The sequence below is a fragment of the Nelumbo nucifera genome, chromosome 6 (genome assembly GCF_055504915.1).
Source record: "Nelumbo nucifera cultivar China Antique chromosome 6, China Antique-T2T, whole genome shotgun sequence".
In the NCBI taxonomy this organism is placed as follows: Eukaryota; Viridiplantae; Streptophyta; class Magnoliopsida; order Proteales; family Nelumbonaceae; genus Nelumbo; species Nelumbo nucifera.
The window spans coordinates 22,337,422-22,352,236 of NC_142654.1; the positions used below are offsets into that span (position 1 = coordinate 22,337,422).

General features: G+C 37.8%; 2 protein-coding genes and 1 pseudogene across 2 annotated transcripts in view; 2 read left to right on the top strand and 1 right to left on the bottom strand.

Annotated features, from left to right (window-relative positions):
• Positions 1 to 3,827: 3,827 nt before the first annotated feature.
• LOC104608440 (arogenate dehydratase 3 pseudogene) lies at positions 3,828 to 5,694 on the bottom strand (annotated as a pseudogene).
• Positions 5,695 to 8,291: 2,597 nt separating this feature from the next.
• On the top strand, positions 8,292 to 11,463 carry LOC148790657 (putative fructokinase-6, chloroplastic). The gene is made up of 4 exons (XM_088890324.1): positions 8,292 to 8,303; positions 9,037 to 9,096; positions 10,698 to 10,796; positions 11,326 to 11,463. The coding sequence occupies exons 1-4, from the start codon at positions 8,292 to 8,294 to the stop codon at positions 11,461 to 11,463; spliced, it is 309 nt and encodes a 102-aa protein (XP_088746450.1).
• Positions 11,464 to 13,908: 2,445 nt separating this feature from the next.
• The window catches only part of LOC104608347 (uncharacterized), a 30,659-nt gene continuing 29,752 nt past the window's right edge, over positions 13,909 to 14,815 (top strand). The window contains exons 1-2 of the mRNA XM_010274305.3: positions 13,909 to 14,257; positions 14,357 to 14,388. Coding sequence (XP_010272607.1) covers positions 14,174 to 14,257; positions 14,357 to 14,388 — 116 coding nt within the window. The 5' untranslated portion in view covers positions 13,909 to 14,173. The remainder of the gene's footprint in view (positions 14,258 to 14,356; positions 14,389 to 14,815) is intronic.

Consider the following 14,815-nt stretch of genomic DNA (forward strand, 5'->3'; position numbering starts at 1 on the left):
CTATTAGGAGGGGCTGCAAAAAAGATTTCTGAGAGGGAGTGAAATGCAAAAAGCTCTTTATTTTTTGAAATTCCAATTTCTCTTCATAGGTCATCATCTTATTCATTAGATTTCAGTTCAATTTTCAATTTCTGTTTACATGAGTCCCGATCAAGTAGGTATAATTGATGAATACACCTATCCATAAGGCATAATAGCTGTATATCAGAAATATCTCTCCATAAATGATAACATACAATTGCCGAAGATATTTTCAATGTGCAACTGTAGTGATGTGTGGATAAGTGTAGATAGGGTTCTTGTTGGTAAGATATCCAAACTGGGGTTTTGGAACTTGAAATGATAAAAAGATATAATATGCTATACGTATAAGTTGCCTTTGGTTTCTTGTAAATTGGACCAGGAAAATGAATGATTTCCTGAAAAATGATATTCAATAGAAAAACCAATCACTTTCCTAATTTTCCTGGTTGTTTACTTTAAATGAGAAAATAAATAAATAAAAAGCTGAGTAGTTCAAAAATGTGTTGCGGGATATGAATTGTAAGGACCAACCTTTATTCAAAAACTGACTACAAGGAAAATCAGGAGTGTCATTTGACTAAAATTTGTGTTCAATTTTTTGAAAAATATTTGTTTTTTCACAGCCATTTCCATGGAAATTAACAAACACCGTAGAAAGGAAATTCTCAGAGAGTTATTTATTTTCTCTTTTTTTTGGAAAAAGAAAATCCGGGTTTAACACAGATGATAGCACCCCAGTTCGAAGATATACCACTAATCCTCAAAGAGGAAAAACTGACCAACTCATCTATATTTGGATTGAGATTTTCCTTGGTCTAGACAAAGCACCGCGTCAAAAAATGGCGTTTCGGCCAACGGTTCCATCTCTCCTTCACTGTTTCTTGGTCCAATAACAAAATCTTCATTACTGGAATGCTTAGGTAAGAGTGTCCATGGATCGGTTTTTGGATGGAACCCTGTCTAAATCAAAATTAACTTGGACAGATTGGATGGACTAACAAGATATATTGAATTAGACCAGTCCAGATTTAATGGTCCAAAGTATTTATTGGATTGGACTGGACCTGGTCCATTTGTAATGAATTTATATTGGATTGATTTGGCTTAAGCAAATATCTAGTCCATTAAAAGAAGATAGAAATATAGGTGTTAATGGACCAAGTTTGAGTTAAAATTAATCTAAATTAAAACAAATTTGAACAGATTGGAGGTTCAGACATTGAATTGAACTAGTCCAAAATGGTCAAAAATATTTATTGGATTATATTAGACCTGATCCATTTGTAATGGATTCACATTGACTGGAAAGGATTGAACCAAAACCAGTCCAATTGACAGAGGAGTAACAATCTCAAGGAAAATTGGCCATTTCTCAAAATCAGATATCCTGTACTTTCTACACTCACCAATTAATGTGTGATAGGCATCAAGGATGTTGGCTACTTTGTAGGGCATTTGAGAATTGTGAATTTCTGATGTTTCAGATTATCCCAAAAAAAACCCTAGATATTCATAACATCCAATTTTTTAAAATTAATCAACACATCTCCGCAATTAAACATTTATCATCCCCTAAACTCTTGAACACCATCTATAGTTCCTCTGGTGACATGGACCCGTTCTGATCAATATCAAATGCCAAGAATGCTTCAGATCCTCTGTGATTAACCTTCACTTAATCAATCTCCTTCGTCTTCAACAACCTAATTAACTTGTTCAAATCAATAAATCCATCACCCTCGCAATCAACATCTTTCATCATCTTCTGCAGCTCCTCTTCCTCCAACATGCAGAGAGTATCTAAGCTCGATACGATTGCTGTTTAATTTGTACCTATAATGTTGCGAATTGGTGAATACAAATTGGGAGAAGTTTTTCTTTTTCTTTATATCAGAAGCTTTTTCAGTTAATCAATCTCATACTTGATTTTTTTTTTTTAATTGAAGTGATTATGCTATGTAATGCGATAAGATACATTTCTCAAAAATTTGTAGTGATCCTAACACGACAATAATACTAACACAAGCTTAGTAAGAGGAATTCTGGGTTGTTTAAGGCAATGTTTTCAAAACCGGAAGGGACTGAAAAAACTGGGAACCAGTCACTTGATTGGTTCCGTTTTACCCCAAAACTGCTGTTTGGTCAAAAACCGTTGATTTGGTCAACAAACTGTTGATCTAAGCAATAGAATCATCAGATCATTCAACCCGAGAATGGTTTTTAGCTATTTTTTAGGTTTTTAGATTTATTTTTATTTTTTTGTCAGAATGGATAGTCTGACGATCAAACTATTTGACTTGGGAACCGAACCCAAAACGGTTCCCTGTTTGGTCCTGTTTTAAAAACCTTAGTTCAAGGAATGAAAACAGGCTCTCACGCAGAATTCTCTTGCTTGTGGAGATAGATGCCCATAAAAGCATCTGTCATATTTTTTAAACACAAAAAAAATTACAAGCTAACAAAATCAACAACGGTCATGCTGTTTTTGCTCACCTCTCTCTCTCTCATCTGCGAAGAAACTTTTTTTAAGAATTAGGGGAAAAGATTTTATACACCCTTACCGCGGGGCCGGCCAAACATAAAAAAAAAAAAAAAAAAAAAAAAAACTCCCAATAACCTCCTGCCCCTAACCAGCAAGAAAATTCCTCAACAAAACAACAAAACTCTCACATGCTATTAAGGCCCCGCTTGCTTTTTGATAAATTATTTACTCGGGTAAATACAGTTACTTGGGTAAGTTTTTCTGGGAAGCACTTATTCGGGTAAGTGCATTTACCCATGTTTTAAAGCAATGAGCATTTTAGCCATAAAAATCTATTATTAAAAAAGATATTTTTGTCTTATTCAAGTGTTACAACTTTCCCCTAGGTAGAAAAGTTATTTACCCACCCAGGTAAGTGATATTTAGGAAAATAAACTTTTCTTATTCCCCACATAAACCTGAAAAAGAACATAGGACTCTTAATTAATAGGAACCAAAATCCGAAAAAAGAAAAAAGAAACGCCCCCTAAAGATTATAAGAAGTTTTTCTTCTTCAAGCTTTAGCCAGGGGCAAAAGTCATTTGCAAGTGGAGAATGGGAGTCATTAAAGCAGTTAGAAGAGAATCCAGACCTCTTCTTCCAATGGCGGAAGGCATTAACGCAGTTTGACTCTTCTTCCTTGGATGCCATTAACGTAGAAAGAACACCTCTTTATTCTTCAGTCTTCAGTCCAATGGCAGAGGGCATTTACCAAAAAAAATCATTTTATCCTTAGTTTATGTGTTGGGAATGGCACAATGGACAAAACAATCTGTATATACACAGAAAGAAAGAGAACAAAAGCCAAAGAAATGAAGGAAGAGAACACCAAATTTATATGGTTTGGCCAATGCCTAGATAGCACCTCAGAGCTTTCTTCTTCACTATAAACAAGAGAAATTACAACAGCAACAACATGAGCTCACTACAATCAACACTTAGCACACACCCTTATACCCCTTACAGAGTATCCACACTTGATACCCAACATCAATGACTACGCAATATCAACCATGGTGGCCTTTGGAATTTCAAAGGAAGGTTTTGCTCGGTGTGTGTACAAGGGAAGTCGATCTAGGTGTTTGTGGCAGAGGATGGGATCCGGGACCATGAAATCTTTCTCCATAGATGCTTGGTGTTGCGTTTCTCAGGCGATTGCCCAGCTAGTGAAGAGGTCGAGTGTTGGCTTCCTCCTAAGTGGTGAAACCTATAGAAATCGTCTATTAGAAAGATTGAAGGAAATAAGTGGGACTCGGATACATTTTCCCCTATTTTGCTACACTCAGAGATTAGGAAAAGTTCCTTTGAAGCCTCCATTTTGCTCTAGTTTTCCTGAGGTTTCCATGCAAGGCAAAGGGGAAACACGTTTCGGTGTGGGGGAAACAGTGGCAAAGGCACCTGCTAAACGAAGAATAAAACGCATAAGAAAAAGGAAAAGCAGACCACCGTCTATCACCGATGTTGGCGAGGTAAGAGGAAAGGAACTTCAGGTGATCCCGCTGCACTTTGCTTATTATAGTGTTTAACTCGTTTAGGTGTTTTTGTAGAGAGGTTTTGTCCTTCATTTTTAGGTTGTAGAATTGTCATCTAAGGAAGATTCTGTTGGGAGATCGATTTTCCTTTGTAGAGATTTTGCAACTTGTTTCACAAACCCTTAACAGTGGTTTCCTTGGACACGTTAAATAAGACCGAATCTTCTAAAGCAAAAATGAATATCGGCAATCTCAAACTGTTCATCCTTCATGTCAATAGGCTTCTTCTCTTTCCCTTTTAAAAAAATTGTACAATCTTCTTTTACCAACCCGACATGCATCTTCAGTTTCCTAGATTGCACAGTTGGAACTATTAAATTTTGGTATATCGAACCATATTTAACATATATAACACCAGAGCAATAAATACAAATTTTGGCAGAATCCCAAGTCAGAAATGTTAAGCTCACATACCAATTGTTGGGAGTGACATAGCAGACAATACAACAATCTGTATATGCATAGAAAAAAAGAACAAAAATAACAAAAATCAAGAAACGGAGGAAGGAAGACAACAAATTTAATATGATTCTGCTAAATTGCCTATGTCCACAAACATCACCTCAGAACTTTCTTCTTATTTATTTCATTATAATTAAAAGAAATTACAACAATAGCATGACCTCATTACAATTAACACTCGGCACATGCCCTTATACCCGTACCACACCCAACACTTTGTACAACCGAAGTACAGAAAAATGAGCTTATGAGTATTAAGATGATTTACAATGGAATGAAGTGACCCCTTACTTCGGCCAGTGCGTTCTGAGCTTTCACCTCCACCATTGACGCCTCGAAGACCACGTAGAACATGTACTTGAAGTGCTTTGTTGTCCCTATGTTGGCACTGTCCACCAGCCTTATCGGGCAGTTCCTATGCGGCTGGCTCTCAATCTTCGTTAGGCTTATATACCGGAATGTGAACACCGATAGCACCTTAAACAGCATCGACGTCCCCTTGTCGTGGACGAACACTATGCTCGTCTTGAATGGACGGTCCATCCGAGGGATTATCGGCTCTCAAGCCATCATCACGAATTGGGTCACATTGCTTGAGTCGTCTTGTATCCCGTCCGCCAGCACCTCCAACCCGTATAGCTCTGCCGCCCGCGCGCTCACTATGGCCATTGTGTCCCGCAGGTTGTTTGTCGCCACGAACTCTGCTACTCCCGCCATGTCATCCACCGCCTCTTGCACCATGTTGAGACCCATTTTAGTCAGAGTCAGCTCGCACTAAGAGAGGGCTTGCGGGTAGCTATGACACAACTCAGGTACTCCTTCATTCTGGGCAAGGTGAGATAGAGGAGTAGGTTGTAATTCTGGTGAATGCTACCCGCAACGAGTTCTCGACGGGCAAGACGGCCCGATCAGCGATCCAGAGCTCCATTGCTTGAAATGCCACACCACTTCGAATTAGTCACAAGGGATGGCCTGGTAGTTGGGGGAGGCCTTGCCTGTAGTAGCTTCATTGTAAGCTCCAGAGACGCCCTGATAAGCGACGCTAAGCTAGGAGTCGTGCATTAGGGCAGGAGAGAGATTGGTGATGGTAAGGGGTTTAGGGGGATTGTTGTTGATGTTGTCGACCGGTGATGGCAAGCTGGATTGCCACCTCATAGGAAAAGCATAGGGAAAAGCATGATGCTTAGTTGGCGTGGGAATCCGTCCTATGATTTCAAAAGTTGAATTTAACTATTATTACAGATTCTGTATGGGCTGGCCTGGGATTCGGGTTTCTGCAATGGGCCTGTCTGTACTTCTCCCAAAAAAATATTATTAAAAGGGACAATTTGTCACATCCAAGTATTGGAAACTCCCCCCCCCCCCCAAAGTGGAAAAGTTACTTACCCACTTAGGAGATGGGCATAAGGAAAATACATTTTACATGAGCCCCACATAAATCTTAAAAGAGAACATGGGTTTCTTGGTCGATGGGAACCAAAATCCCATTTACCAACTTTCCCCCCTCTCAAAATCCAAAAAACCAACAAACCCTAAGGCCCTGTTTGCTTTTCAGTAAGTTACTTACCCAAGTAAATGCAGTTAATTGGGTAAGTTTTCCTAGGAAACACTTACCTAGGTAAGTGCATTTACCCATGTTCTTTTATTTATCATGTAAATAAGGCAATAACCATTTTATCCATAAAAATTCATTATTAAAAGGGGCATTTTTGTCCCGTTCAAGTGTTGGCAACGTTCCCCTTATATGTGAAAGTTATTTACCCACCTAGGAGATGGGTATCACTTACCCAGGTAAATAGTACCTAAGAAAATAAACTTTCCCCGATCCCCACATAAATCTGAAAAAAAAAAATGGGATTCTTGGTCAATGGGAACCAAAATCACATTGACCAAGCTTCCCCCTCTCAAGATTCTTTAGTCAAGCATTGCATTTTGTTGGGGAAGGATCATCCATCATTGTAATCTTATGACCATAATTGGCCACTCCTTTTTATTTTTTATTTTTTGAGTCCTTGATATCAGCTTAAGATTCTTTAGTCAATATAGTTTTTGGAAAGTTCACTAAAAGAGTTGATTCTCTAGCACACCTAGATAGCAGAAGACATTGGAGCCTTTTTGCCCCCTTAACAATATTACTTGGCGGGTATCTATATCGTATTTCTATTTCTTGCACTATATTTTTTTCTTATAAAAATCACATACTAGTGAATGTGTTAGAAAAGTTGTTAAGGCAGGGATTGGGTTCCATGGTTTCTCTGCAATTGATTCTTATTTGGTTGAAAAAAGAGTTAGGGTTTTCTCTTGAATGGGTTTTCCCTATTTTGTTCGAACTAAGGAAATTAAATCTGTTTTTCGTTTATTTTTCATTCTTTACATTTAAGAAAATGAAAAAGGGGGCGTAACGTGAAGGCTATGAACCACTTGATGACTTTGTGCATTGGAGATCTAGTGCTGTGCATGGCTAATGTGTAATAAAGTGAACGGAAGTTGACCTCGTCTAGCCATCTCACACACCCAAGGTGAGTGACTGAGTGTGAAATCAGGATCCGATCTTGTCACATTCTTGGCCAATACATCAAAAGTCTTAAGATCATTGGAATGCATCAAGTTAAGCCAGCTGACATTTATGCTGATTTTGGTGTTTCTCACTTTGGGCAACCCCTATACTAGTGCAGAAGTATTGCTTTCTTAAGATCATTGGAATGCATCAAGTTAAGCCAGCTGACATTTATGCTGATTTTGGTGTTTCTCACTTTGGGCAACCCCTATACTAGTGCAGAAGTATTGCTTTAAAAGGCTTGAGCCTTGAGGTGTGAGGTGTATGCCTTGAGTTAAGGTGCCCAGGCTCAAGGCTTAAATCTTTGTTAAAAAGAGGCATGCACCCAAGGCGTGAGGCATACTTTGAGGTGTAAAGAAGGGTTAAGCCTCGAGATTCAGAATATATAAGAAGGGTGTTTTATTAATTATGAATCAAATAAAAAGAGTAAAAAACGAAAAGCCAATAGGGAAAATCAAGTTTTATTAGTTTCTCTTAGTGTTATCGAAGAGTTCAATATAAAAAAAAGGCCAATCATATTCTTATTTTCTCTTGGTTAAGTCAAATGAAGATTTTGGGGTATTCCTTTTTTGGATTTCGAGAGGGGGGGGGGGGGGGAATTGTGGTCAATGGGATTCTATTGACCAAGAAACTCATGTTATGTTTTCATATTTATGTGAGGACCACGGAAAGTTTATTTTCGTGGGCATACCCATTTCCCAGGTGGGTAAATAACTTTCTCACCTAGGGGAAAGTTGTCAACACTTGGATAGAACAAAAATACCATTTTAATAATGGATTTTTATGGTTAAAATGGTTATTGTCTTATTTACTTGGGAAATAAAAGAACATGGTGTGAATGTTGAAAACGGATCACTTGGGGCTGATTTGGAGTCGCCACCCATCATTGGGAAAAAGTTGGGAGTGATGGGCCTCCCGGGTTTTTTCGTTTAAAATCATTTTGGTCCTTTAGTGACTCCATGTATAAGGTACCAATCTAACCAGCTTGGGTAAGACTTGGATGGGAGGAGGAAGAGATTAGGCATCCCTCTCCCGTATCCGATAGGTGGATGGTTAAATAAAGGAATTTATGGCAGAAATTTGTTGTGATTGGATATTTATAGATTTTGTTTCATATAATGGGGTCTAATCGTGTAATAGGTGTGGTGATGGGGCACAATCACGGCTGCCAGAAGGAAATATTATAGTTTTAACAATGGATTTGAAGGTATTTGAGTCGAAATTTGGTCTTTTAGGGTTTTGACATGTTCTAGAGAGAATTCTAGGGTCTTATTGGGCATTTGGAGTGTAAGGAGTAGGTTAGAGAGGGAACCGAGCAAAAATCGGGTGCTGATACATGGGTAAATGCACTTACCTGGATAAGTTCATTTATCTAGGTAAATAATTTACCGAAAAGCGAATGGGGCCTAAATCCAACATCCCAAGTTTGTTATTTTTCTCATTTACATTCCTAATGGATTTATTTTATTTTTTATTTTTTTAATAGATTAAATCAACTAAGTTGTGTTCTTTCATTTACCATAAATCTAATATCAATTGTATAGATGGTTCATCGTATGATCCCATTTGTGAAAAAAAATTCAATGGTGGAGATTGATAACCTAAAACATTATGATTGGTCATTTGAATAATTTGAGGACTTTGGATTTTGAGACTTGATATGTAAAAGGTTTGTAACTATTAGTTAGTTATTATTTTGTTTAACACTTAAAATGCTAGAACTTATTGCCTATAAGCTTTCATTTTATAGATGTTTGTACCTTTTATCATTCTAACTTGGAATGCCATATGTTATTTTTATCATTTATAAACTTTAATTCATTTTTTTCTTAATTTTTTAGGCTTATACTTTACAACGCCTTGGGGCTTATGCCTCACTCTTTCGGGCCATTGTGCCTTAATTAACATTGGATGCTTGGAGTTTTCTTTTGAATTTGTAGATAAGTGAGGAAGAAATTTCATTCTTGACTGGTGGTGATGATCCTTATGATGATAATGTGGTGTTAAAAGAAACTCTTCCATCCTCATCTTAAACTTTTGCTTGTAAGTGAAGGCCCAGAAGGCTGCAGGTATTATACCAAGGTAAGCATATATGACTGTTTTCTTGGCCAGAATTCTAAACAAGTAAATGAAAGCCCTCCAACCCCTCCTTCGAAAGAAAAAGAGAAAAAAAAAATATTTGTGTCCACATATATATAAATATCTTGAAACAGGTCCACAGGCTCTCAGAATTGTATATCTTCACTAAATTTGGTTTCTAATGAAGTGGTGTTTCATTAATGAGGTCTCAAGAACAAGTAAGTGCCTATTTTTGGTTTTCTTAATTCTTCTTCAGAAAAAAAAAAAAAAAAACAGATGAAAATAGTAGAGCTCTTTGACGAATGATTTTGATGGTTCATATTTAAAGAAAATTTTGACTTTGACAATTTAGTAAGTTGGATGAAATAAGAAATAGATTGCTTTCTCTGTAAACATTTTTATATGAGAAATCCTATTTACATAGCTCTGGGCTTTAAGAGTTTGTAGAAATCATTATTGTATTATTCTAATCATTGCATTTATATGTTGAATTAATACATTTTGTGTCTCCATTGTACTTTATCATTTATTTTGTCATTGTGATCAACCTGACTAAAGAAATTTAGGGGTAAGATGGCTGGTGTTAAAGTTAAATCCAATTAATCCATTGACACAACTGGTGCTGGTGATGCATTTGTCAGTGGGATACTATGCAATCTGGAATCTGACCCAAATTTGTATCAGGTACTTTGATTCTTTATTGCTGAATAGATGTTAAAATTATAATCTCAGAGTAATCTCAAAATCTTTTTTTTTTTTTTTGTTTGTTTTTGATTTTCTGTGAGCTTTCTTTGTTGGCCTATCCACTTCAACTACTATTTTCTTATATGACTTTCGGATATTTTGCTTGATCTCTGTTCCATTAACTCTTTTTTTGATATGCCTTCTGTATTTGAACTTGAAGACATTTTATCTTTGGGAAAGGCCATCAAAATTGTCAGCTAGGTAACTTGGTAATATGCATATTGATCCCACAACCTGAATCCAATAATTTGTCTTCACAAAGAAGCCCCATTTACCAAACAAATTACTAAGTAACTAAACAAGTTAATCATAAAAATGAGAATCTGTTTGTGGAGGGTGGGCTTTGACGCAACGGTTGGGTTGCTCCATTACGACCTGGATGATCAGGGTTCCAATCTTAGAAACAACCTCTCTGTATGTGCCAGGGGTAAGGCTGTTACATCTATCCTTTCCTACACCTCGCATTGACCTTTAAAAAAAGAATTTCAGACTTTCACAAATAGGAACAGTGCATTGAGAGCACACTTCAGTGGATGAGTCATTCTGTTAACTTATAAACTATGTTATATTCATAGAAAATTCCATGAAATGAAAGTACTCATTTTTCAGGAACTTTCTCTGAATCTGAAGCGGAAAAGCTGTTTAGATGGGAAAAGTTTTCGTTGTATCACCTGTTGTTCTCTCACTTGGACAAACATGCAAATAAATTAACAGCATAATCTATATTATATAATTTATCAATATATCTGGAACATCTGATTATTTTTATTTTCAATAGGTTGAGCCTGTGCTTCCTGCATCTGCGTGCACAGGATGCAGGGATATCCCCTCTATGGATGTTGTTGCTGCTGTCAGGGATGGGGCTGAGGGCAATAAGGTAATTTCACTTCTGACCGAGGCCGATGAGTCTAGCCTGAGAGTAAGAGGAGAGCACACGTCAGAGGCCCCCGGGTGTTATCCCCGGGGCGGAGACTCCGACGGTCAAGTTAGTCAAGTGCTTGAGAGGGGTCGGACCAGGCTTGAGACGAGGTCACTTGAGAATAAGAAAGCTAGAGAGCAAGAATCAGCAAGATGGATTTAACTTAAGTTAGGCACCCTCTTTTATGCTTGACCTTGCCATGGAATGGTTAGAGGCAGTTAGAATTGAACGGCCAAGATCTCATCCGGCCAATGCCATGTGGCACAATCCGGGGCTTTGCCATATGCGCATATATCAGATGTCCTTGTGAAGGCGGGGGGGGGGGGGAGATCTTTGTTCTTTTTACATAATAAAGGGAAAAAGGCATTGAGCATATCAATTTGGAATCATAGTGTCACAACAATCTGAGATTCAAATATTAGCTTCAATTTGTTTTTACCAATGCATTTATTAGTATTTGCTTAAGGTGTTTATTCTTTCTTGGCAGGATTTGACGGAGCGATCAAGGGAAGCTATACTATTTGCAAATGCATGTGGTGCCCTCACAGTTACAGAAAGAAGAGCCATTCCTGCTCTGCCCACAAGAGAAGCACTCCTAGAATTGTTGCCCAAAGCCATTCCATGATGAGGCATCAGTATTTCTCTGCTGAATTTTCTTATCCAACTAATGTATCTTGAGTTTTCCTTGCTAAGGTAACACATATTGATCTCTTCTCTTGCAATAGGTTCTGTGAGATCTAGTCTGTCCTGTAAGCCAATGGGTTACTAAGCATCCTTCCTCTATTGTAATGAAAATTGAGGAAGCATATTGAAGATGGTAATAGAAAAAGGCCATTACCCAATATTGGAGTTATCTGAGTTCTTGGGAAGGCTGGACTGGATACAGTCATACAGAATAAACACCCTAAGCAAAATGCAGTAGGTATTATATTTAGAACTATCACCCTCTGTTTTTCTTTCTTTTCTTTTCCTTTCTTTTTTGGGGTAAATTAAAGATAGTCATCCTATACCCAACACTTTGTCCCAACCCACTATCAGAGTTGATGGCAAGTAAAATTACTAAATTGCCCAACCAAGATTCCACAGGGCTGACAACAATAAATACCAAAATGATGAAAATAATCGTTCTAAAGCACAGATTCGTTCTCAAGGGGTTGATGAATCCGATCATTCTCACACTCTCAAAATGAACTTTTGAAATTTTAATTAATTAATTAATTTTTGTATTGGTATTTTAATTTGGCTTTGGCCCCATAGCTCATAGGGCGAGGTGCTGTATATTAGACCTAATTAGTGAGTTAGGTCTAACGGATGCCTCATGAACAACTTAACTACCAGTGGATTGAAATGTCAAAACAAACATGAAGTTGGATGAATTCTGGATTTCTCACGCTTGTCAGCCAGAGAATTTGCCATTACACCAAACAATGGCCTCTGCAATTATCTCTTATAAATTCCAAGATTATAACTCGAGCTGGACCCAAATGTTGGTGATCCAAAATTTGTGGACCCAGGGCCTACCTACTAATCAGGGTTAGTGGTATTCATAAGTAGGGCTGTTAATGGGTGGGGTCTATCGAATGGATATGATATAATCAAACTAATTATAATAGTTTTGGTTTCATGATTTTGTCTTGATTGATAATTGGGTCAGCTTTGGTTCTTGTGTGTTTGGAATCAATTTAAATCCAAAACGGATGATTTTATATTTCTATTAAATATATAATATGATATAGTATATATTTTTATTTTTTATAATTTTTGTCATATTTTAAGTTTGGAACGATAAATAAGATAATATTAGTTAAAATGTTTAATTTATTAATATATAAAAATTTAGTATTTTTTTACCATTATCATTTTTATTAAGGTTATATTATCGAAATTAAAAATTGAAGTTATTATTTAAATAAATAATCTATATAAATATATTAAGCTGAAATGTGTAAGTAAGAAGGCCTAAGGATGAGGGAAATGAAATCTATTTTTTGCCTTTTTCTTAAAAGTTACAAGAGTGCCATACCAACTCTCACCTTTTCCTTTTTTTTTCTTTTAAATTACAAGAATACCACTATCTCCTATCAATTCTCTCTCCTTCTCTCTCTTGCTTTTTTCTTTTAAATTATAAGAATGCCACTCTCTCTCTCTCCTATCAATTCTCTTTTTTTTTTCTTTTTTACAAATTACAAGAATGCCATCTCTCTCTCTCTCCTTATAAATTACAAGAATGCCACTATCTCTCCAACTGAGGGAGACTTCAACTCGACACCTTGCCTGATAGGGGACCTACAATCAAAGGTAGTCAAGTTCGAGCCGAGCTCGAACTTCTGAGCTCAAGCTCAAGTCTCTAATTCGAACCGAGCTCGAGCTAGATGACACCTCGACCATTGAGGAAGACCTCGGCTCAGCACCTTGGTCACCGAGGGAGATTTCAGCTCAGCACCTTGACAACTGAGGGAGGCCTTAGCTCGACACCTTGTCAACTAAGGGAAACCTTAGCTTGACACCTTGCCTACTAGGGAAACCTCAACTTGACACTTTTGAGCTTTTGACTCGAGCCAAACTCAAACTCGAGATCAAATCTGTGATTTAAATCAAAATAGTTTATGAGCGAGCCCTTGTAACGGAGGGCCTTCCACTAGTATTATTTTAAATATAATTGGGTCTGGATCCGATAGATACCTCTCTTTATTGACCGGGATGTTTCTGGATCATCCCAATTAGTAATCGATTCAGAACTGATTCTATGAACCTGACCCAGACCCGATCCGTTGACAGCTGCTTATGAGTCATAACTCAAAGTCATAAGTTGTAAGTCAAAAGGTTGTTCATTAGCGTTCCTCAGTTTTGTGGTTTTAACTTCAAGTTAAATTCATCGCGTCTTGGGTACTGGGACAGTACGCCACGTCAGCTAAGCAATGTTGAATCCGCATTCAGGACAACGTGGCACGTTGTGATTGGCGTTTTGATTTTGGGAAACTTGGTATTCCTGAGAATATAGAGGGTAATCTTGGACAGTAGATGGATTTTGATGTTTAGTAGAGAAGGCAGAGCGCGTCGGCTGCGGAGTGCTGAGAGAGTGAGAGGGAGCAAGGCACACTGGCACACAGAAACGGAGGAGTCGGCTGCCAGCCAATTCACGATTCACGAGATACACAGACAGACGGAGGACGAACGAACTACGACCGACCCCAAGATTGAAGAAGTGAGGGCGATCACATTATTAAGAGAATGAATTGAGTGAATGCTGATCGACGAACCATGTAATGGAGTGAGCGAGTGATCCAGATCAGAGACTTTAAGACCTACCGATTCCAGCTTCTGCTCCAAATTCAATGGCTACGAATCCTTCTCTCCTTCCTGAAATTGGACCCGATGGTCTCCCCAGAGAAGCCCCTGTTATTGCCTATACCGAGAAGGTCTGCCTACTCTGTGTGTGCCGATTTGTTTCATCTCTGTAATGCATTCCCGCTGACTAATCCTGGCAATTGTTTTTTTTTTACTTTGACGATTATCAGATTATCGAGGAGGAGCAACTTCAATTGAGAAAGTATGCACGCTTATCCTTACGTCTTTCCTTTCATCATTTTTGGCTCCACTAAGTTTGTGCTCATGCTTGTACCTTCTATTTCCCTTGTTTACTTCCGAGTTGATTGCTCTTGATTTCGCATTTTCTTTTTCTGGATCCGACGTTTTTTTTTCTCTGTTTCGGTAGGGTTATCTCATTTTCCCACCTAATTGAATCATACTGTATTTCGATTCCTTTGATATTACGGGCGGGGCAACCATATGGACTAAACAACAGAGTCCTACTAATAGGATCTCCTGTTGACAAGAAGCGACTTGGTCTTTGGGATTTTTTCCAGTTTCAGATTGGTATATTTTTTTAACTGGTCTGAATTATGAAGGATATTACTGCAGGAGATAAGTTCAAGATAAGGCCATAGAACAGGGTTTATACTTTCGATTTTTGATGC

Excerpts from the sequence above, each read along its gene's own strand:
- LOC148790657 (XM_088890324.1), top strand. Across the intron at positions 9,097-10,697 it reads ATCCTTATGATGATAATGTG|GTTGAGCCTGTGCTTCCTGC; the intron begins GTGTTAAAAGAA and ends TATTTTCAATAG. Across the intron at positions 10,797-11,325 it reads ATGGGGCTGAGGGCAATAAG|GATTTGACGGAGCGATCAAG; the intron begins GTAATTTCACTT and ends CTTTCTTGGCAG.